The sequence below is a fragment of the Hyposmocoma kahamanoa genome, unplaced genomic scaffold (assembly GCF_003589595.1).
Source record: "Hyposmocoma kahamanoa isolate Upper Pololo Valley unplaced genomic scaffold, ASM358959v1 88, whole genome shotgun sequence".
Classification (NCBI taxonomy): domain Eukaryota; kingdom Metazoa; phylum Arthropoda; class Insecta; order Lepidoptera; family Cosmopterigidae; genus Hyposmocoma; species Hyposmocoma kahamanoa.
In genome coordinates, this window is record NW_020654466.1 from 6,639,600 (window position 1) to 6,665,200 (window position 25,601).

Genomic DNA, 25,601 nt, shown 5'->3' on the forward strand with positions numbered 1-25,601 from the left:
TAAATATATTAAATGTGTCAAAGATTTGATCGTATCAAGTGTTAATCAAGTTTTTCTGGGCATCTTATTTTTTATTTAGTACTTCTCATCTTGAAATGTATCTCATGTCAGACTCTTTCTATGAATAACTTACATTCTGTGGAATTGTCTTAATAAAAAAAACCAGCTGTTAACTTTTTTTGTTATTCGTAATATGTTGAATATATGGCTCAACTTACACAAAATAAAAAAAAAATCTAAAGCTGAAATGCTACCCGCCACCGTTCTTTCTCTTCATTCTTTCACTCATTCGTCCATCTCCTTCACTCTCGTCTTTCTCTCTTATCCTACCGCTACATCCCTAATTATATTAAGTTGAGTTAATGCTACAATCGTAATATTTTTGACATGCATATACAATAGGTTACATTTTTAAAATACTAACAATTTTGCTGTACTAGATTACTTACATCACTTTTGTTCCGTAACTTTTGACAAAAGATGATAAATAAGTATATCAAAAATAAACTTTTAAGTTTTTTGTACTATCTGACAATTTTTAGATCTGTATTTAGTAGTAAGGTAGTAAGTTCAAACATGCAAGCGTTCTTCTTTTTTTTATATACTATTAAGTGGCGGACGTACAAGTCGTGTGTCTAGTGGTAAGCTATACCTACTCCTGTCCATAACAGTTGCAGTGCCACTCAGAGCTTTAAATTGTAAAGATATGAAGATCTGAGCGGCACTGCAACTGCGTCTGTCACCCTAAGACATAAGTTGACAAGTCCCATGTGCCTGTAATTTCACCAGCACCAGCACAATGCTCACATTACTGCTCTCTGACAACTCCCGCGTTTTGCACAGAATTGGCGCGATATATGTATGTATTTAAATATTTTAATTTTTTTGGGAAAGTAAAATCTGACGAATTATTAAAAGTCATGGAACAAAAGTTGTTGTTTGTTTGTTGTTGTTGTTGTTCTGTGTGTTCGTTAGTAATACAGTTCTACGAAATTGTTAATATTCCGTGCTGAAAGTTTAAAGGCAGCGGTAATAATTAACCACTGGGTGGAACGTTTGGCATTTAGAAATTGCTAATATTTGTCCAATCAAATACTTACCTATTTAATGACGAGACCTTACAAAGTGTTGTAAAACACCCTCAGAATCAGATGTTCTCTGGACAGTATTTGTTTGTGTGAGCATAATCGCCGGTAGCGCCACATCGTGGACATATGTGGGCACGCAACACAGGACACCGCACCTTACCGCGCCAATTCTTTAACGCGTGAGACGTGTACCAGGCTACAGGATTGCCGTTGTTCTTGCAGAAGGCACATTCCTGAATTGAATAAAAAATATTATACACTGCTAATACCAGTAATTACGATTTCATACAATATAAATCATAATTTCCAATGTAGTCCCCGCACCACAGTGAGCGCTGAGGTCGCTTCCGAGGTCCTAGGTAGGGGGCCTAGGTAGGGGGCCTAGGCAGGGGGCCTAGAATTCTTTCTAGGCCCCCTACCTAGGAAGCAATTGGGGGACGTCGATACAGTCTAGGTGGTGCTACCGCATTTGAAAAAAAAAACTGAATGATCTGTATAAACTACACTACATATATGCCATTTTTTCTTCGTGATTTTTTGTGATATAAAAAATACGTTGTTTTAATTATTATTTTGGTGGTAGGCGTTGAAATTTCTTATCTTGCCTAAGTGGACAGTGAGCTATATAGTTTGGGAACCTATGATATAAATAGTAATAGTAATTAACACTGGTTCAATATTTGGGAATTGCTTTATGGTGTTTCGGAGCTTGAACGTATTAGCCTTTATTTTCAAGACTCCCTTAAAAAACAATAATCAAATATAAACTAATAATCAATAATCAAATTCCCGTTCACGTAATTGATAAGAATAAGAATAATAACATAACTCTAACATGTACAGTGTGTACTGTCAATAATACTTTGCTCTTTGGACTACCTTATCGTAAGTTGCATAGTGTCCGGAAATGTGACGATGATCGTATCGATTTCAATTATTTTTTGTTTGTTGTATAGAGTATATACTTCTGTGGTAATACCATCAAAGAAAATTAATATTTAAAATTAATAATTAGAAGTAATTTTCACCAATATCTCTACGTACGTAATTAAATTTAAATTTTCTTAAGAATTATGCGCTGAAACCCTAACAAAATTTACACAAACAAAAGTCGATTTAAAATTTCAAAACAATTCACCAGAATTGTATGCCGATTCTTTAATGTTCCGATCTTGTATAGAGTATTGCAGTCACCTGTGCGATAGCTCAGCGAAATTTCAACTTGAGGCTCTTAATTCGGATGAATGCATAGCCAGGACTATTAACGACAATAATATTTAATATACTCATAGTTTAGATCACCGACGCAAAGTTGCCTGTCTGTCGATTTTCGACAGAATTTATTTCGGTGAATGTGTCCAAGAACTCCATCAACTCATTCCACCCGCACCCTTTTGCCATCGGACATCCAGACGTACGGCGGGATATCATCCTTACTTGGTCGATATTCCCTTCAGGCGTACTAAGCGCATTTCGTCATCTTTTATTATGCGCACAGAAAAGGGAAGTGCCTGCAACGGTTGTACAACCCGGGTATCTATATTAGGCTCAACTCACACTGGCACAGAGTCGAAGCGTCTCGACGCGTCTTGTTTTCCTATTATTAAGGTACAAATTTGTGTTATGCAAATATGGAATCGCGTCGACGCTTGGTTAAAGTCGAACGGTTTCGCGCGTCGCCGTGCTTTACTCGCGCGCAGTGATGCGTCAGACGCCGACCAGACCAAACATAGCACAGTGCCTAAATGGGAAGAGACAAGTGCGCGACAATAGACGAAGCCGAAAAATTAATTTACTTAATCCAAAAATATGAATGTCTATATAACGTAATAATTATAAAAATATCTTGAGTCTCGGCTTAAACTTTACTACAAAGTGTTGTGAATTCGCCAAATATACGTTTTTTTCTTTCATAGCTCGTGAACCCAAATTTCCTTTTTCTTTATCTCCCTTCAGCTTCTGATATAATTTCAGTTTCAGATATAAGAGCAATTTTAATAAGATCAATATCAACAATTGTATACTGTCGAGCACGAGCGCCATTCACGAAAGTTCAAAAGTCTTTAAACTGGTCCAGCACTGTGGTCCGGGTCCGTTAATGCGAGCATCGTCACGTGTCGTTGCGCGTCGCCATGCGTTATAGTTGAAAAACTGGACGTGACGCGACGCTTCGACTCAGACTCACACTGGCGAGTTGAGCCTCAGGTGCGACTGAATATAATGTTCCATCGTAGATTCTATCTTTGCACCAGGGCTAGATAGTAGTCAAGAGCAAGTTATATTTAATTAAAAATAAATAATGTTATATTGTAGATGACCGTACTTACTAAATTCATCTGATTATTCCGACGCTGAGCGCGAAGTGTATCGGTGAATTTCAACAGCAACTCGAACTGATTAGGACTCAGGGCCAAGAGCGCTGCCTGCTGCATCGACATCATCTTTTCAAAGGTTGAGATGTTTGACGACTGGCCTAAAATGAAATTTTATACAATGAGAAATTTTAAAAGAGAAAACACTTCCTCCTTACTATTTTTGCTACCTATTTTAATAAATAGTCCATCATGTACTAATCCTTTTTTATGTAAAGTAGGAAGCAAACGAGCAGCTGTAGACGTCGTCGCCCACTGACATCTGAAACATGAGAAGAGCTGCCTATGCGTAGCTAGCCTTAGCCCTGTTGATTCGTTTTTTGCAGAACCCCATGTTGCGCTGTCCAAGGAAATCAGGAGGGAGACCTCTCTCTCACATGTTCGGGAAGCTTTTCAGTAATTGGACTTGAACTGACATCACTTTTATTTTTGATCTTTCCACCCAAGCTCTTTTTTGAATGATTTAATACAACCCAATCACCACATTCTTCAGGTTCGAAGACAGGATAAACGTGAAGCCCACATGGCTACTTGTATTCGCCATTGGGTGTTCTTACTTTAGATGTACTTACTTGGAACATATTTGACGTACAGACAAACATGCAATACTGATGTAATTAAGGAGTTAAAATAATGAATTTGCCCATAGTGCGTCCGGTTTACTTTCGTATTTGCCTATTTGGCTCCTTTGATGTCCGTCTGGAAACCGACCAGCGCGATAACGCGAGTTTGATGTTTACTGTATTTATTGAATAGGCAAACAATGCAAATACTTTGTCACACATGCTATCTACACATGGTAATTGTTTGCCAAATACACAAATACTAGCCATGTGAAGTGCCACCATTAGAATGCCAGGCGTCAAGGAAGTGGGATGGACCCATACCTTTGGCGGGAAGTGCTATGATTGAAACGTGACGGTGGCACCAGTTCAAAAAGTTCCTCTGAGCATTCTCTGTTATATAGGAAGTTTAATCTAACAAAGGTGATAACCTCAATATGATGCCGTGTTATATTGTTTTATAACCGAGCGTACTAATTATCTAATTTTTAAATTAGATAAACTTTACAGCCCTTTAGGCTAGTTTCACAGCTGTGCGCACGGTCCATACCGACTGTCCGTATGCGTAGAATCTGCAGTGCACTGAATCGAGTATTTAACTTAGTGCGGATATTCACAGAGACAGTCGTCAACAATGAAAGCACGGGTGGCTTGGGCGGAGTTCACGCGGAGCGTGTTCCGTACGGAGCAATACGCGTCACTGTAAACGGTCCGCAGATTAATCCCCACTGCTCTGGAACCAGCCGATCTCATGGTCACGACTGACGAAACGTGGTTTATTTGAAAAAACAAATATACGAGATTTATGCCAGAAAAAATAGTTTATTTCCCATGTGTAACAATCGCGAAAACCTAAGAACTCGATATAGATATACTTTAATGTTCGACAGTTAGTAGTATTTTGCGGTATGTGAGTTTTATTTGATAGATCTGGGAAAGAATTCCTAGCAGTGAGAAGCAGTGAGAATGAACTGTAAAAGTTTCAAAATAAAAACTGAAATTAACATTGCCTATCTTTTTTTACGGTTTTTAGTTTTATAAGTGTCTAACCTCGCATAACAAGAGCTTTTCTGTCCTTAGTTGCGGAATTACAACGTTGTGTAGTTGTATCAGGTCCGGTGCCGCTGTTGTCAATTGTGATCTGCGCCTCCAAAACTGCTGGATCTAATTTCACTGCCTCCAGTATATCTGTGAAATAATTATATAATACCAGTTGTGTTTAACAGGAAAATTAGAAGTTTTATAACGTTTTTTTCTAATTTTCTCAGTAACTACTCCACTATATACAGCCTAATACAACTGACTACCAACTGCCTAGTACAATGGACTTCTTTAGATTATAAATAAATTTTGGTGATCGCACTGATCATGACAAACATTTTTAGAAGCAGTAAACCTCCTTGGTTTGATTTCCTCCTTAATTTGGATTTTTCTTATCAAGGGTGTTAATTTGTAACTTTAGTAATAGGTAAAAGCCAGTGTGTGAATATGAAGAAAATTTGGTGTGAAATCATCTTGCAAAATATGTATATACAATGCATTTTTTACATTTCAGTTGTGGTGCTTTAAGGGTCGAAACACAAAACTGCGAATCACCGCCATGCGAATTCGCAACGCAGAAAACTTCGACACGAATTGCTGCAATGCGATTTCGTGCGGCAAGGCATCTCACTGCCACGGTTTCCATAACAATTCCTTCGACTGTCGCCAACCAAAAAAAAAGGTAGTGACATGGATCGTAAAAAGCGTGTAGCACTGCTGTATTGAGATAAGAAAGTATAGGAAAAAACACAAAAAAGATTAACACCGCAGGAATGCGCGATGCGGAGCTATTCGCAAATTCGTTGCGATGCGTCGTGCGAACTCGTAGATATCTGCGATGCGACGTCGCATCGCAGTTTTGTGTTTCGACCCTATGATGCTAACTTGAGAAAGTAAGGCAACGATATTATACCCAAGTCTACATGCTTTAAGAGCCCTCATGCCAAAAAAGTTTTGACGTTGGCTCCACCCACACTCCCCGCTACCCGCACCTATCACTCGCCGCCCGCTACCCGTACGTCGCAGCGTAAACCGATCAAAAGTAATTTTCGCGCGCTTATCGTCGACCCGTAAACATTGAATCCATTATTCGACTACTTAAAACTTTTATTACACTTCTTTATTCAAATAAACGTATTACGTATTTAAATATCTAACCCTAATTCTACAGTACAATTTGAATAAAATGAGTGAATAGACCGCCAAATTTTAAAATTATTTATTTGTTTGAAAATTTTACAGCTTTTAAATTTGGTTTACAATTCTGAATAATGTACTTACATAGCCAATTACAAAGTTTATCAGATTACAATTCATTTATTTACGTTACATAAAAACTAATTCGATGCCAGAACGAAGCGACTTAAAATATTGTTTATCAAAGAACAATGTAACGAATTGAAATATATATTGATAACATATTATAACTGAATTCTGTTGTATTAATAAATTTAGACATTATTTTTTTATTACTATATTTTTTAAATGAAGCGACTTACAATATAATAAACAAATAGACTATAGTAGAGTAGGCGCATTTGTGTCTATATGTGTGAAGGTGTATGTGTATATGTGTGAATGTGTGTATGTCTATGTAAACATCTGACAAATTTCTGCACGTTTTCTTTTTTTTGATAGTTTTTTTGTTTTGTTTTATTTTTCTAGGGAAGCCAAACGACAAGGCTGAAATAATTCATTTCGTTGTCGTTTTCATTTAGAATACAAATAGATAGAAGCCATGCAAAAAATGTCAACCTATTAGCATATTAAAATAGACTAGGTTCAATGTAAACATTGAAGAAAAGGAAGAGAAAATATGTTCTACAATTTAACAAGTATTATTTCTCAATGTAAAATCTTTAATTTGCCATGAGCCCAGGCCCATGCACATGGACAAATTCATATATTAAAGGTGATAATTCACTTTTAATGCAACGTTTCATATGCTTAGGAGGTAGTTTTTTAGAGAATCGTTTTCCCCTGTCACTCTGATAATAAGTTTTTCGCCGAACAATATCACCAACATTAAAGTCATACTTTTTACGTCGAAGATTATAAGGACCACTATTCAATTTCTATCATGAGACTTGATTGAAGAACTTTGTACATGATCGAAATTTCCTCTAAGTTTACCGGTATTTTCCACATATTCGTACCTAGGCGCAAAAAAATCTTCGGATTGGTCGATATCAAGATGTGGGAACCACAAGCTACCAATTCTCTCCAGACGTGATGTTACTAACGGCAATATTGAGAGCAAATTGATTTTTTAGGATATTCAGATCCCAAGATCTGTGACTGTGACCCTCGTCTATGAACTTGGGGACAGCTGCCATGATGGTTTTGTTATAGCGCTCAACAAAGTTTACCTATGGAGTATATTTGTGCGTAGAATATACATTAGGGCTTTTATATCTCTAGTATTTGGAAAATAAAATATGTCTTAGATGTTCCACTAATTCCCATATTCTTACGAATTGTAAACAACCACACGAAATAGTATGCCTTAAATATGGAAAGAAAAGCATTCGGATTCCAGATTGTCCAGTTTGTGATAAAACAAATCTAACCATAATAGTAAATAATTTGGATTGGAGAACCGGTAACACTCTTTGCACCACATTTTCGGAACGTTACAAAGAATCAGACTGGAACGAATGACTTCATTTTGTAACTAACTTCTCAACTAGACATTCAGGGTCTTAAATCTTGGGAATTTATCCATATTTGAAGTTTGAGTGAAAACCGCTACAATGTCAATCCTTTATTAATGGAATATTTACATAACTGGACGCGAATTATTTAGAAAGAAAGTGTCACTTTGCGTGATTATAATTTCATAAACCATATCACGAAGGGGCTCTTTTTAGTTTTAACCAAAATTCTGTTGTCTATGGTATTCGCTACTGATTCATTATAGTTCCATACTCAGAACTATAATAATGAATCTGTCGATTTTCTGCATCAGCGCCATTTCATTATATCCAAAACTTCTTGAATTCGTTTCTGGACAGATATTTTTTTTGTCTTTGTCACCTTGACCTATGATTATAAGTGCCTAAAAACCATAATGCTTATTGTTTATAATATAAAACGACGAAGCTAGGAACATAATGAAAACAATATAATTATTGAAAATGCATAATAAATACACACACTTGGTAAATTCTCAAAGGCAGACTGCTGCGCAAATATCCAGACCGATCCAGACCGACTTCATACTGTCTCAATTAAAAAAATACACTGTAGGGGTATACTATCCCCGTGTTCCCCTTATTTTTAAAATCAAATGTTTCACGTGCAAGCTGGAAAATTAAGCAATGCCCAAATTGTCGGGTTCAATCCGGACACATTGACAGGGAGCAAAGGAAAAATTACTAATCTGCGATTTGATTTTAGGATATATGTATAATAATATACATAATAATAATAATAAATCCACTTTAAAAATAAAATATTGTATGAGTAACTACACGACATATTGAAGCATAGACATTAATTAGAAAATAAAACAATAAAGTTTCCTCGATAGATAAAAGTCACGAAATGACCTCTAATTTTCCATTTTTTCGATTTATTCTCGAAGTGCTACAGGTTATTAGGACAAAAATTAGATAATTAAAAATATTTATACATGATCGACTATTGTCGTTGCGGATTTTTTAATCCCTTTAGTCTTAGAGTTATTCCGCTAAAACGAATTTAGCACTTACGACATTTTAATGCGCAAAAGACAACATGTCCTGTCGCTTGTCACGGGAACTTCAAGCATATAATTCTATCACAAATTAGTCACTATCACTCCGTTGAGACGAGAGGTCGTTGACAGAATTTACGGCTGAGCTGTTTAGTCGTCATTGTAAATTATCAATATTGATGGCTAATTGTCGAAGGTAAGTTTGTGAATTACCTACCTATGTTGACTGGTAAAATAAAAAATATTATTTCCATGTTCATAAGCGCACTTAGAACTTACGAATTTAGATTTCATCTGTAATAAAATTGAAAATTCATCGATATGAGAGCGAAGATCGTGTGATTATTTTAGTTCTTATGTGCCGAATAACATTTAAATTAGTTTATTCCCGCTTTCGCGGGCCACTCGATTGATATGACGATACCATTTACATTTTTACTTTACATATTATATAATAAATAATATTTGTAAAAATGACAGTATGATTTATGCTTTATTTCCGATATATTCTGGAAACTGAATTTCTAGAATCTTTACACAAAATTTATGAAAATGTAAAATTTTAAATAAAATTTTAAATATAAAACTTTGAGACGTCATATCTTATTTATGTGTTAGGTATTTGAAAAAAAAACCGAACATGTATTTCTTATTTCCATTATGCAGTATGCTCCTTTAAAATGGTCAGTGGTTTTTATCATCCGGTATAAACATAATACAATATTTACTGTACTGGGACCGGTTGTTAATTTATTAGTCCTATTGGCGACTCCACAGTTTTATTCTGTTCCACACAAAATTTGTGTCTGTAATGAAATTTCATAAAGTACGATACCTATTATACTCGTATTTGTTTGGTAAATAGAATAAACACGAAAATAAATAAATTGCTCTAATCTTCTTCTTGTCGAGTCAAAGACAAAAACCAATACAATAATTGTGTTAGCAATGTGTTAAATTGCTTTAAATTTTAAATTTTATTAATTTAATTTCAATTTCTTTTGCTCTAATTTAAAATTCCTACCATTAAGTATGTGTAATTATTTTGTTCAAAATCAAAATCAGTTCTCGTAATAAAAAAAATAACAACGATATCAACTATTTATTCTCTGTCTGTACTAAGCCCTTTTTGGATTTTGTGTGTGTTTTCCAGAGGTAACCTAACAATCAATTAGATCAAAATCATACTGTCACTTATACAAATATTATACATTTATAATATGTAATATAAAACATGTAAATGGTTTCGTCATATCAATCGAATAGCCCGCGAAAGCGGGAATAAATCAATTTAAATGTTATTTTGCACATAATAACAACTAAAATCGTCTGCACGACCTTCACTTTTATACCGGTGAATTTTCAATCCTATTACTGATGAAATCTAAATTCGTAAGTTCTAAGTGCGCTTATGCACACGGAAATATTATTTTTTATTTTACCGTTCAACATAGGTAGGTAATTCACAAACTTACCTTCGACAATTAGCCACCAATATTGATAATTTACGATGACGATTAAACAGCTCAGCCGCAAATTTTATCGACATCCTCTCGTCTCAACGGAGCAATAGTGACTAATTTGTGAAACAAATACATGCTTGAAGTTCCCGTGACATGCGACAGGAGATGTTATCTTTTGCGCATTAGAAATGTCATAAGTGCCAAATTAGTTTTAGCGGAATAACTCTAAAACTAATCTGATTAAAAAAACCGTAAGGACAGTATTCATATATGCATAAATATAATTAATATCTAATTTTTGTCCTAATAACCCGTAGCATTTCGAGAATAAATCGAAAAAATGTGAAAATTAGATGTGTTTTCGTGATTTTTATCTATAGAGGAAACTTTATTGTTTTATGTTTCTGATTAATGTCTGTTCTTGAATATATCGTGTAGTTACTCGTATAATATTTTATTTTTAACTTTAAAGTAGACTTAGCCCTCTAAAATCAAATCGAAGATTAGGAATTTTTCCTTTGCTCCCTCTTAAAGTGCAGCGTAAACACGCTTTTTATTATATTTTCTGTTTACCAGTATCATAAAATTAAGTAAAGAACATTTGTATATATTTTGTAGTATACATTCATAGAGTAAGGAATTAGAAAATAACAAGTCCCTAACATAGGGGACGGGCAGAATACGTGTTATCAAAATCATCATCATCGTTATCATTATTTCAGCCGAAAGACGTCAACTGCTGGAAACTACAATAAATATTAAGTCTTAATTAAAATATAAATTTCAAAAAATTTCTTTTATTTATTTTTCTTTAGTCTATACAACCTCAAATGGCTTTGGTTGATTTCGCATAACAGTGAAAGTGTTGAACCAATCACTTTGAAAAAAATATATAGTAAAATTGAGAATATACACTGATTACTCTCCGGTGTGAAAACACGATTCTTAAAAATTTTCAATATAAAAAAACACAAACTTCGAAATTAAAATAAATAAAATAGAATAAGAAAACCGCTGTATTCAATAGGTACTTTGCATATACCAATGATTTATTTTATATCAACTGAACTAAATAAAACACGTATACTTTAGGATATACGGACAACGGCACATCATACTACACATTTTGTTCGAAAATCCCCTCCAGTGCAACGGAACAATATACGTCAATGTGTAGCTTGATATGCTGGCGTGTGTACATCTTTCAAATGGCTTTAATTTCGTTTGTATTTGTAAAAAAATAAGTTCTTAAATAAATTAGTGTCCCTGCCGCGCGAGTCAAGCAAAATGAATCGTATTAGTACGTAAAAAATTTGAATTCGAGAGCAATTAAGCAATTCGATATTTTCTTATTGTTACCTCTTTTCTTTTTACATTGGAACGGATATCCTAAACGAAAGTAGGTGTGAGTTAATTAAAGTGACAGTAAAAAGCCATTTTATAAGAAAATCCTTTTGTCTTACAAAATGGTCTTTTTCTATTTGATTGAAGTTTTTTTCCCAAAAACACGTGCAAAGAACTAGCTCAGTGGCATGGCAATTGGCCGTTGACAACTATTATTAATATTTAAACATTTTTAAAATACAGGAATGTAAACCCAAACGCATTTCAGTCAATGCGACGAACTAGCTGAAAATACTCGTACTGATATTTCTTTTATGATCTTTTATATTCAATAACGTGAATACCAACTTTTGTAACTGCACTTTCCAGCCACCTACGGTACCGGTCAGTATGCGTCGGCTTACGGTAAACTGTAGTAAACAAACGACTACAAGATCCTTTATTTTCTCTCTCCACCGTGAACTCAATTTTATCGTGCACAGAATTGAGATAGTTAAAGAAATCCGGTATTATCTCGAAAGCCTTTTTCGAGATAATAGCGAAAACATCATCCATATACCGCCACCAATATCTAAGTTTTACAAACGCGTTTTTAAGGCTTTTTCTTCTAACCACTCCTTAAAGTTGTTAGTAGTTACGATATGTGAACCCAAGGCTACTCCAAATACCCTTTTCAAACAAAACTCAATTGATTTTACGTGCACGGCACTTTATTCGAAGCAGCGAAAACACTTTTAATTTATTTTACCATATCTCTCAATAAAGATTACCAATTTTAAATAGGAATTTTACTTAAATACGTGAGTTATCCGTTAGTTTTGTTAATGTCTGAGTTTCACGGTGGTTTTTCATTTAAGACCTCTCGCTATTGGTGAAGGAAAATGTCGTTATGAAACATGCATGTTGAAGACGATACACAATCCACGTTGGGTCCGAGTGGCGGACCTTGCACTAAATCCTCTCCCTTAGGAGTCTCGTCTTAACGAGACATGTGCTCAACAGTGAGAGTTATAATGGAAATGATGATGACATTGATATGTAAAAGAATGCATTGTTTTTAAAACATGTATATGTGAAGCTGTTATTTAAATACCTGTTTTAGAAGGTGCTGATTTCCTGCTAACCTGAAAAGTCGCTGCGGCGTCGCTGATGGACTGAAACAACAACTTAAGATATAAAACGCTACTTGTCGTTTATTTTCACAAAGGAAATGTTTAGTCGGTTAGAGATTTCATTGGGAAAGGCGCGGAAAGCAAAGACGTGCGCATGAGTTTAGGGAATTTGCTCGACTTAATCGAACTTAATACTATACTATTAGCCCCGCACTAGGAAAACCTAGAATGCCATGGACACACACATAGACAACCACAAATTACACCCAAACTCACGAGAGAAATAAATGTAGGCCATACAAATATTTCTCCCGGCCCGGGAATCTAACCTGGGACCTCTGCGTGGCAGTCCAGCATGGTAATCGTTCGGCCACGGAGGCAGTTAATACTACCTACATCACTCCACCCTTAACCTAAAGTTAAGAGTGTAAAAATGTTGCGGAAATTATTAGGCGGAAAATGGTGATGTTTCTGCCGCGCTATTCTCTAGCTCTGCGGACGCGGTCTCGAGTCTCGAGCTGAGGGTGGACACAATCACAGAGGTGTGAGCAGCATGCCAGGGATGACTCAGGGCTCTTTTCAACTTTAATCACGATAGGTGGCAGTTCTGCAGTCAGGCATGGCTGATCATTTCTTTTATGTCGGTCAAGAGTGTGACTCAACTGGTCATCGTGGTCTTCGTCCCCTCTATATTTTAACAATTGGTTGGTGTGTCTCTTGAATAATTCATTGTTATCTGATTGCAATGACCACACTAAGTACACTGATTTTCCACCACTACGTCTTTCAACCTCTTACACATTTTAACTTGTCGTTGTTGTTGTTTGTCTCTTATACATTTTAACTAACACTAATTAATTATTACCAAGTTTTGATTGCCGCCATAGGACCATGGTATACTCTGCAAGCACTGTTACCATTTTACGGCTTCATTAAGCGATGCGTCTTGGGCTGTTGGGTCTGTCTAATTTACATCTTAATTTGTTTTCAAAATATACTTTCAGCGTGCGATGTGTCCGTGATAAAATGAAGTCACATAATTTAACATTAACTCTTTTCATCACACTTGCTCGTAAATGGTATGATTGCATGGTAGGTAACTTGACCATAATGCCTCATATAAAACCCATGGGCCTTTTTTCTTTCCTTTACAGCCACGGTCGACAAGGAGCTTTTTTTTAATTTGTAACACTACATATTTCCTTACATTTTCAACAATTCAAGCAAGGAGGTTACTTAAATTAAAATATTCGCATAAAATTTTATTTAATTTTATCTAAACAAAAATTTCATTGCAATTCAATCACATACCACTTAAATACTTATTATTAAGAATTTCTTATAATTGATTTTAATTATTTACTGTACAAACATTAAACAATTTTTTTACAGTCCATCGTGGCTGTATGCGTGTTTGCTTTTTACAACATTTAAGTTGTTGTATTATCTATGGAAGAATTAAAACCAAAAACCCGCCATTTGCGGATTCGCTCTGGACCTTTTGGAGGGAAAAGTATCGTTTTTATTTTGACTTTCAATTATTTTGTGAAATCTAGTTTAAAGTGGAATAGGATAGTGCTATTGTGCCCTAATCGAAGATTAAAACGCGAAATTATACGAATCTCGAACTAAAATACCCGTATCGGCCCGTTTTAAGGAATCCCGAGTCAATCCAAGCACGCCGCCTCAAATTGCCTATCCTCTTTGTGGCGGCCATATTTACGGAAACATATTTAAACTTCATGTTTAGGCTGATGGCTTTGCCAAAGCCTTAATAAATAAATAAAAAAATAAAAACCGCCATTTGCCAAATCCATAATTGTTGTGTTGTGAATCATATAAATTGTATTTATTTCCTCGCAAATTGATGAAAAGTATTGTATGTAACACTGACGGTGAAAAAATACAAAACTCGAGTTATTAACGCCCTCAGCCTTTGGCTTCGGTCTTCTAATAGACCCTCGTTAGTAATTTCCTAATTACCATCGTCCTTAATACACAATGTACTATTAATACTGGCGCCTAATAAAACAATTCTTGGTAGCATTCTTTGCTATTTTAACTAACTGTCAGCCTGCCCGATACCACCGATGCTGTTTGAGTTGTAAGTCGCTATTGTGACGAGTTCGATTCCATTACTGTGGAAAAATTCTATACATTCCACGCTAACAAATGACGTGCCGTTATTAGTGCATATTGTGTGAACTAAACCAAACCTAGACATAACATCACATAATTTGTTTATGACTATTTGAGCTCCATAGACACTGAAGACGAGCTACCCACTTAGAATACGCGTCTACTATTATAATGATGAGATTCACTTTGCCGTTGATGGGTCCTAGGAAGTCCATGTGCAAACGGTACTATGGCTCCGCAGCCATATGTGTATTCCTAGTTTATGAATTACTCAAGCCTATTCCGCAATAGGCTTGAGTAATTCATAAACTAGGAATCGTTAGGAATGAATTCCTGACACTGACCGAAAGGAGTTAGTTCTTTCTGCACGATCTTTATAGTTCACCTGTCTTTGAGTTCAGTAGGAATAGGAGCTGTTTGCGGAGCCACAGACGCGAAGCGACCTTATTAGTTACCTGAATTAACATATAACAGAAATAACAGACGCGAGACAGTGCGAACGAGACAATTGATGGACTATCATTGCTTTTTGAGATGTACAATTGAACCTTGACAGCTCGTTTGACTCAAATATGAACTTAACAAGTATACAACAAAATTGCTTCATTTTTAGTTAGTTATCAAATTTAACACACTACACACCATGTGTAAAATAATAAAATAAAAAACTCAAACACATCAAATATGTATAATTGCATTTTAAAATAAAATTATAACGTAAAATTAAAATCAAATTAGAAACAATATAATTGTAAATATGAAAGGTATTCGTAAAACATAAATAGTATAGGAAAGAGGAAAAACAATAAAACGTTCCTATTTAAATTAATAAATCGTTCATAGGGATCATTTCGTTTAGTGTGCTTCAAAGACTGATACGGTTCCTATTCCTTCCCTATTCCCAGATCCCACATTGATTAGGGAATTAAAATACCGAATTATTTCATTTGTCCGAATGAATTAAATGGGATTGCTCCCTCTAAAGACCGACGAGGCACAAGTCTATTGCGGAGTGAAAGTCCACGGAGTGCATGAGCGCGGTGGCGTGGGCCGGAGGGCGCATACCTCACACAAGCCCACGTTCTTATTTATAACTACCGACATTCTAGGCCTCCAAAAGCATCCCCTTGCCTCTGTCTGCATATTATTAGAACCTATACGTCAAAGAACAATTCAGCCAATATTATCTCACGGTGTTTAGTAGGTATAATTAATTTGTAGCCTGTCATCAGGCATGAGTTTTCTACGGCAAGCTCATTTCGACACACGTAATAAGGTTTCAAATACTCGTTTTTTTGTTAAATAGAATAGGATCGGTTTGCGTTTACCCCTAGCTACATCGTAACGGTAATCATAATTTGAAGACTAAATTAATATTATAGATATCGATCGTTAGAGACACCCCACACCAGCATCTTTCGAGCGTCAACGTCTTGCCAACGCACGCACAGCGCGGCAAGATATCCGCGCGGCGTATACCCGATGTTCGGCACCATTCAGAGGGTCTACTCCCGCCCTCTGTCCGATATCCATCCGAAACAATTGCTGTCAAATAAGTAACACGACTAATGATGCGACAAGAAGCATGATGCTATGATGTCTTTCGATTTGGTCGAGTATTACTTATTTGTCAGTAATTATTTCGGGCAGATGTTGGACTGAGAACAGGACGTCGTGTTGACAAGACGCTCACACTCGAAAGACGCTCGTGTGGGGCGTCTCTAAGTGATTGAATAATGAATGCCATCACTGCCATTCCACTGACACTATTGAAACTCAACTGCCATTGTAACTAGATTTTTTTGCAGAATACCGATATTAACATAATTGTAATAATTATAATCTCAATGAAGTCTCATTGGAATTACTATGACCAGAGGTTTCAAAAACATTAGCAGAATTGTGGCCATGTTGTATTGTTTACGATTTATTAAAATTTTTATCTTATATTAAAAATAATAAATATTAGACAACATCATATACGTCGCTCTGATCCCAAAGTAAGTGGCTATATACTTGTCTTATGGAAATCGGAAACAACGACGGTACCACAAACACTCAGACCCGAGACAACATAGAAAATTTAGCCGGGGATCGAACCCGGGACCTCTGAGATGTCTACACCATGAAAACCGGTGTGCAAGCCACTCGACCACTGAGGTTGCCAAAGGTTTTATTGTAAAGTGGCCAGAAATTCAGAACGGAAATGTAGTACTTTGACCCCTGTGTCTATATGAATTAGTGTTAAATTTTCGAAATTCTATAACATTATTACTTGTAAAGATTTGCTAACATGGGCGTTTTTTGGACAAAATATTGGATAATTTCATTCCAAATTTATTCCTTTTTCATCAAATATATCTCTTGTAAACCAAATTCATTAATGTACGCGAAAAATCAAGTGTAACGACCTAACAAAAGAGATATTTAAATATAATAAGCACACAATCAATTGATTAATTATTTAGATAATGCCCATAAGTATGGTTGCATGTTATTACAAATAACAATATCCTTCTGTTTTCTTTTATTATAAAATCGCCTAAGGTTGGTTAGTACCTATTACCATAACACTTTACTTAAAACTACCCCACTAAGATTTAATTAATAATTAAAAGTATTATATTAATGATTAAATCACTGTTTTAAATTGCTTAAATAAATGTACATGTGTCATACTTACACGTGTCGGCATATACTGTATTAGCTCACTGAACTCAGTTTTCATTCCCGTAACACTATTATTAATTACATCCATTTTAGTAAATTCTGTAAACACCAAGAAGTTAACACTTTTTCACTATTTTAATAAAACTTTAAAACGCTGCAAATTCAATTGCGATCTGGAAATTAAGATGGCGGCCTTTATGCTCCGTGAGCCATTCGATTATTATTTTTTGTAAATACCCGCTTACAAAAATAATAATCTAAGCATAATTTGTCACTCGAAAGAGATTTCCTATGAATTTCAAAGATTGTTTTGATGGGCTTCCACGTATGTAATATAGATTCGTATGATCGCAACAACAAGAAAATGTATCTCTTTTGAATATAAGATACCATTCGAAAAGGTCTCTGAATATTCAGTTTCTTTATTTCTTCAAAGAGGCTTGAGACCAACAAACTGACATGTATATTGTTTCCGTAATGATAATCCGCTGTTTGGAGTACTATTTTGTTACGATATTGTATGATTTCTGTGATATAATTTAAGAAACCACTTAATTATTTTGTCGTTTTTTGCATGCTTACCTTTACTCTCTAAATACAATTTAGCGTGAATTAACCTCATAAATAGCTATCAGTGATGCTATTTTCAAAAGGCTTTAAACCTTTTAAGCCATGACGGTGCTTGAGCTAACGCCCGCGCTGGCCCGTGTCATTAAGGCAACAAGTTGGTGCGAAAACAACATTGGTGAGCACGGAAAAAAATCAATGGTTGTGCCTTAAGCCAGGATTACTCACACAGTATTATCTTAAACACTAAGAAATCTTGATAATGATTGGTCGTAGTTTATAATTTAAAAAAGATGTGACAAATTCGGGACTGTTAATATAATTTAAACTTTACCCAGTTGGCATATCGTTGAAAGTTCAATACCTATTATTGTAAGTTACGACGTTTTCATTTTATATTGTAATTTCATTCAACGTGGTGTCATCTAGCGGCAATAAATGCAGCAAGTAGCGAAATAAAGCACTTCCACGAATTTCGAGATTTTACGTGAGGTAATAGACACGACCACAACGTACAGGGTCAAGAGCACGTCAAGCTTGACACTTCAGATTTAAATCCAACTTTATGCCGCTTACGATAAGAACGGTCCAAAGTGCAAAGTGTCAAGCTTGACTTGCTTTTGACTGTACAAAGCGAAAATGGCGGACAGAGCTCAGGTACATAGAACTTCGCGTACTGTTGACATACCTGCCACGTTCACTAAGCACTTCTACTGTATTTATTGTTCTGTGTTGATGAGTGAGTTCATTACTATTCAGTGCATGCGTTACTAGAATTACAACACGTTGAAAGTCATCAGATATAAGGCGTGTCTAAGCCAGTATAACCAGAATTCAGTTATTGTTTAGTTTCACCAGTAACCTAAACTATCAGACTGTCTGCGGACAGAGTGATCAGAAATCCAATGTGGCTAGAAATCAGAAGTTATTTAGTTTGACCACTTGTCGGCGGACAAAGTGATCAGAAATCCAGAATGACCCTAAATCAGATGTTGTTTAGTTTGACCAGTTGTCTATGGTCAGAGCAAACTTATATTAGATTTAGTTAAATGATTGTGCGGCCATTGGTGGCGTAAGGGGAGGTAAAAGGCTACTCAGAGGGTGTTTACTTCGATTCAGTTGCGTATGATATGAAATCAGTGTTTACCCAGATAGTCAGCTTGCAGATGCACGTGGACCTTATGTGTTGGTATGAATATAAATAACGCGCGCACACATACTCATAGCTCCGCACTAGGGAAAACCTGTATCGCGGTTGCCATGGACAAACACATAGGTAGACAACCACAAATTACACCCAAACTCACGAGAAAAATAAATGTAGGCCATACAAATATTTCTCTCGGCCCGGGAATCGAACCCGAGGTCTCTGCGTGGCAGTCAAAAATGGTAACCGTTCGGTCACGGAGGCAGTTAATGTAGGTTAATATAGATTGTGTTTTTGTCCGTATAGTCACCATCCTTCACGTCATTAATGAATTGGCGACAGGTTCTATCAATCGTCTCAATCACAAAAATCCTAGATGTATCTTAGAGAATAAATAAGAAAAAAAAAAAAAGGAAATGTTGTTCGACAAAATCGTCTAGTATCTGGTTCAGTGTTAGTTTCTGAGGGGCCTCCACGTTAAAAAATGTAACAGTTTTTATTTCTAATATTTTTTAAAAATTCAGAAAGACAGACTCCTGAAAATAAAACCGTCGTAATATTACTTTGCCACTACAATTCAAAATCCTTATTATGTAACAAAATCACATTAAATAATTTTTCCCTCATTACTAATACAATAATAATCCTCTTTAAGAGTTATACTCCAAACATCAATTAGACGTTTCAATATGCAAAGTCCATTCCCGATTTAATCAAAGAAATTTTCATAACGAACTGGGATCGTCGACGTTTTTAATCTCCCAAGGGTACCTATTTAATAACACTCTAAAGAAGTGGGTTTCACATCACAAAGAGACAAATAAAGCGATTATGCTCAATTAAAGTCGCGTATTATCGGCTGATAATAAAAAACTAGTTACCTACAAGTGAAACCTCTCCCTCCATATCATGGAATCTATGAAAGCGCAACATGTGATTAAGATATGAATACGAGCACCACAACCAGCTAGAATTAAATTTAACCAGGCAAGACAGACATACCATAGAACGCAATTTAAAGGAGAGACACTCTCGGGATTGTGAATAAATATAAATAAATGAGATGTAAGGTAGTGTCACCCTGCGTGTCTTTATAAAACAATTTTATGTCATATTTTTGGACAGACCTCATGTCTACCAAAAGACTATAATAGACGGTAAATTGTATACTTCCTTCCAAAGTCTTCAAAATGTTTTTATTTATAGCCTGCGTTGGAAGTGATAATTATCATTGATAATTATATCGATAATTATCTGGATATTTATATAATTAATTGGAACAACACAATGTCCTGCCACGTGTTTCAATCAGAGACATAAAAACATGTCAAATGTCAATCTCAAAAAGTTACATGCCCTATCGTTTTCCCAAAGATTATTCTTAGTGTTTAATTAGTTTTCTCACTATTATCATAGCATAATTAGCGGATATATTCGGCCGGATAATTATCAAGTAATTATCACGATAATATTGATTATCATCAAACAAAATGTAACAGTTTATGATTTATTTATTTGACGTCGAGTTGCGGACACTAGCCCGTTACACCAAGTACCAAGTACCAAGTTATGATTTATAACTAATCTATCGCAGTGATTCGTAGAATTTACGGATTCACATTAACAACATTTCAAACCTGATAATTTGAAATGTTGTTATTGTGAATCAGTGCCTTAGCAACAATTGCAAGGCATCTAAAATCTCTCTCTAAAACCAAATTATGCTGACGATTATGTAAAGACACGTATTAGTTCGGCTCGTTGTTGATTCATTCATTACTTGAATAAATTTATTCATTTACCTAGTAACAGACATACTTAGTACGCATAAACATGAAAACATTCTTATTCTGAATCTACAATAGAGTAGATAACAGGGGGACAATTTTTCAAGCGGTAGATAAAACATGACAATAATAACAAAACAGTACAGAGTACTAAAAAATCGACCTCAAAAGTCATTCATCCCCTAGTTTGCCACCCTCAGAGGTGAAATATTTTTTTTCAAATTTAAATGGGACCACATCTCAGGTACCCTCTTTCCAGCAAAAAAAAATAATCATCAAAAGCGGTTCACAAATGCGTAACATACATACAAAAAAAACATACAGTCGTATTGAGAACTCCTCCTTTTTTGAAGTCGGTTAAAAACATGTCGAAGATACCCGATGATCAATTGCTAGCGGTTTTTAAGCAATTTTTTAAGCAGTTTTTAGTTATTACTCAGTAACTCACGAATGATTTAGTACCTTAACGCTCGAGATGAAACTACATAGTTGAGTTCAGTATAATTTTTTTATCGATTACTTATATCTTGAATTTAATCGATCAAAACAAAAAAAAATGCTATAATAGATTTTAAAATCTTGATATCTAGAATGAAATTGTTTCTGGACAGAGTAAGATTTTAGTTTCATTTCCTGTAGTAAGATTGTGGGGGTACGATGTTATTTCTAAAAAGTGAAAATATAATTATGAATACAGCTCACAGTACGAGAATCGTCCCCCTTGTATTATTTTGCGATTTAGATCTCGTTCAAAAAAAGCCACCATAACATTAAGGAAGATTGTATCATGAATTTTGTACCACAATATCGAACGTTAGTTTATTGTCCCATATTCTGACAGTATTCGTATTTTTTCTTTTATTTAGAACCTTCTAGAAACAGAATGTTTTAAAACGTAAAGAAGGTTTATGCAGCTTTTATATCCGTTATAAAAGACGCAAAATAGCAACACTAATTACGTATTCTGAGAACCGTTACATTAATTGATGTGTCACTTAACCTTTGATTTCGCTTTTTCACCAGATGTACCTATAATTAAAGTGGTAAATGCGAAAGCAATTACTGACGTGGTTATTGAAATTTCGGTAAGTAATCTCATGTCTCAAGTCTAATCTGTTATTATAATATTAAATTCATTGCATTTATTTTGCGGTGGTGACCTTATGGGCGAATGGTTGTCTCTTAATTGACTTAGAATCCCTGTGGCGGCATGTACTTATGACTTCAATTTGTAAGATGTTCTTCCATTGTGAAATGTTTAGTAGCAATACCTTTCGCCAATAGTGAAGAGATAACATCGAAGGAAGAAGGTTCACAACCCTTGAAATACTTGTGAAGGGGAATTGGGCTACAATGACAGACTATGAAACAAACCCGATGAGAGAAGACCCGTACAGCCAGCAGCGGGACGTATAAATAGGTTGATCATGATCATCATATTTTTTTGCAGCTTTTGTCTTGCACTATTTATGTATCACAGACCACATACGCATATACACAGCACGTCGACCTCGACACGCGGACTTTGGCGCAGAGTCGAAGCGTCGCGTCGCGTCCTGTTTTTCAAATCAAATCGACGCTTCGACTCTGCGCCATTGTGAGTTGAGCCTAATGCTCTGACCACACAGAGGCGGAAACGGAAGCGTTCCGGGCATGGGAATTTTTGTAATGTACGAGTTCATAAGAATCATACCACCCTAAAACGCGCGGCGGCAATGCGACGCGGCGAAATAATTTGGGAAAAGATTTCCAAGGAGCCACATAAAAGTCGTGAGTGTACTATTTTTTACCTTATACTTATACGGGATGAACACGATTTGTTCATCCCGTCATTTGGAAACGTAAAAAAGACCTGGATAGCAAATAACAGTATTTGTCTGTCCAAAGCGTAGTAGTTACTAGGAATGTTTAACTTCCGCAAGATTAGCGCTAATAAAAGAAGTTCTTTTTCATTACTATCTGACAGTGACATGATGCTTTCTTTGTCTGTGTTGAAAAGTTAGAGGATGGAAAAAAAAGGTTGGAAATAAGTGTGGCGTGACGCTTTTGGTGTCACACCGGCCGCCTTCACGCTGCTGTACCGTCGCGAACTACGCGCGGGATTGCTGTGTGGCACGCCCCGACAAGCACTCGTTTCCCGCAGGTCCGCCCCCAGGCCGCTTTTCCCGATATACCGCGTCTGTGTGGCCTGATTTTAAGTGTCAAGACCGGCGCGTTCTTGACCCTGTACACGCTTAGGTTAACAACCTGGTGGTTAACCGCGTAAAGTGAAAGACGCCGTAGTTACATCGACCTTTTGTTTTTCCGGCTGTGTCGCCTCAAATCACAGAAAATCCCAACCACATGGCTACAAGATCTGTATCCGTTTTAGTCTATAACTGTTTCAATTTGTTTTTATTGTCCATTGAAGGAAAGATAGAAGGAAAAAGAAAGTAGGAAGACCAAGAACGGCGTATAGTAAAGAAATAAAGTACCTGTCTGAGTGAAGAAATACTTTCATAGAGTTCTATAGATGTCACTACGATAAAAAGTCGTAAGAAACAAAAACAAAGATTTGCACCAAGCACACACAAAAATTCGTAGGACAGCTGGTTCGCGTCGTGACTCAGTGGGAGAGCGTCAAGCACAGTATCAAAGTAATTTTTCACAAAAAAAAAAAAATTAATACGTCGTTATACTTATGCAATAAACTTCAAGAACGTCAAAATGAGCTATAAAGAGTTAAAAAGCTGGCTATGAACTGCAAGGAGTGGCGGAGGCTACATCGACAAAAGTCTGGCTCTTAATATGACGATCTTAACAAGAGTAGAACTCCTTGTGAGAGTTCGTCCAGAGAAGTACTGCCTCCTTACCTATTTCTGCTGCCAAGCAGTAATGTCAGCATTAATGTTTTCTGGTTTTGAAGGTTAAAGGTGCTGGTGAAATTACAGGCAGATCTTTGCAGTTTAAAGCTCATCAGTGGCACTGTAACTGTTATGGACAGACGTGTAGCTTACTATCAGGCGCACGCCTTGTTTGTCCCGTCACTTGATATAATAAAAAAAATGTATTGTTTAATTTAAAAATCAGTATTAAAATAGACGTAGATGTAGTAGACGTATAGTAACTACTCGTATTAAGTAATCTCAGGTAGTAGTTCTAATTGCTTGTTAATTGATGGGTTCCTAGTTTCTATTGTCTAGTGTAGTAGCGCTGATAGTGATTTAAACGTTTTATAAACAACAACGTTTAACGACAATAACGATGCAATTTTTACATTGATCGACTATCTTGAGCTGTTTACGTTTCCGAACACTCCATAAACGTAAAAAATCTCTTCCTTGATCGTTTATTGACCTTGCAAATTGTGGTGGAATGGACTGAAGCCAATTGAGTTGCCAGATTACGTAGGTAAGTAACTGTTGTCGATACAAAAAACGAAGAAATCGAAGAGCTCAGTGAACATAAATCGCGTTGACAGTAAATTTGTGAGATTTGCCTATTCTATACGAAAATTTATTTCACTTCGAGATTTAAGTTACACTTGTATTACCTACGCTAACAGTTTAGATGTTTCGTACCTTTGGAAGAATAAAGGCACACGTGTTCATAGGTCAAAAGTGCTTTCATCACATGAAAGTCATAAAAATAATAGGAATACGGGAACAGTACTATAACCTGTGCAAGCACAAGGGCCTTGTAAGTTCAGATCCTGTCCCGAGATCAGCCCGTGGTTGTAACAGACCGTTGTCACGGATTTCATCTGTTCTTAAAAGGCTAGTGACTCGGGTGAGCGGCCTCGGGTTCACCTACAGCACCCTCCCTATTTTCCGGATAGGTACCTACCGAAGTTGTTGGCACGCTCACTTCCCGTTATGCATTGCAAAACTAACGGTTCCCTCCGCTAAGCCATTGAATTATTTGAAATAAATCTAAATTCAACTACCAACTCTCCTAGCTGGTAACGCAGTTGTAGGCACGCTCACTTCCCGACGTCTCTCCGTGCGCCTATTCATTTCCTATTATAGGAATAAATAAGAATAGGAATGCGGCAGGATCGACCGGAGGATACATAACTTATCCTATACTACGAGTAGTTATACAGACTAGTTCCGGAGATGTCAGTCGCAGGGTCCTGCCGCAGTGACCGCGGACCGGACATAGCTTCTAACCTAAAGAGCAACACACGTGTCCCGCACGTCCTTTCGCGTTCCAACGCTCTCGTCCAACCGCTACTAAGACGTACTAGCTGCGCGCGAGACGGACGCTCCGGCCACACATTACTGGGGCAGACGAACATGTCCTACCACAAGCCCCGGCGAGTCTATACCAAAGCCCGGGTCCGCCAGAGACGCCCATGAACGGTGTGTCACTGGCGGAGGGCTTAACCCAGACGAACGCCATACAAAATAGCAGGGTACACAATACTTTGTACTACTCTAATAGGCATGTCGTAAAGCTCCTTGTGAAAGAGTTCGTCCAGTAAAGTACTGCCCAACTTACCCATTCTTCACCGCCAAGCAACAATGTGAGCATTACTGCGTTCCGGTTTTAAAGGGCATGGGTAAGGGTGAAATTACAGGCACGTGAGACTTGTCAACTTATGTCTCAGGGTGACAAGCGCAGTGGCAG

The 25,601-nt window shown here is 36.4% G+C and overlaps 1 protein-coding gene across 2 annotated transcripts in view; it reads right to left on the reverse strand.

Annotated features, from left to right (window-relative positions):
- Nucleotides 1-18,168, reverse strand: part of LOC113235999 — a 30,600-nt gene extending 12,432 nt beyond the window's left edge. The window contains exons 1-6 of one of the 2 annotated variants that reach the window (XM_026471925.1): nucleotides 18,072-18,168; nucleotides 17,503-17,588; nucleotides 12,662-12,722; nucleotides 5,074-5,211; nucleotides 3,416-3,561; nucleotides 1,101-1,321 (exon numbers count right to left, since the gene is read on the reverse strand). In XM_026471925.1, coding sequence (XP_026327710.1) covers nucleotides 1,148-1,321; nucleotides 3,416-3,561; nucleotides 5,074-5,211; nucleotides 12,662-12,722; nucleotides 17,503-17,588; nucleotides 18,072-18,111 — 645 coding nt within the window. In that variant the 5' untranslated portion in view covers nucleotides 18,112-18,168 and the 3' untranslated portion in view covers nucleotides 1,101-1,147. The remainder of the gene's footprint in view (nucleotides 1-1,100; nucleotides 1,322-3,415; nucleotides 3,562-5,073; nucleotides 5,212-12,661; nucleotides 12,723-17,502; nucleotides 17,589-18,071) is intronic. The other variant, XM_026471924.1, reaches the window with a different exon arrangement.
- Between the last annotated feature and the right edge of the window lie 7,433 nt (nucleotides 18,169-25,601).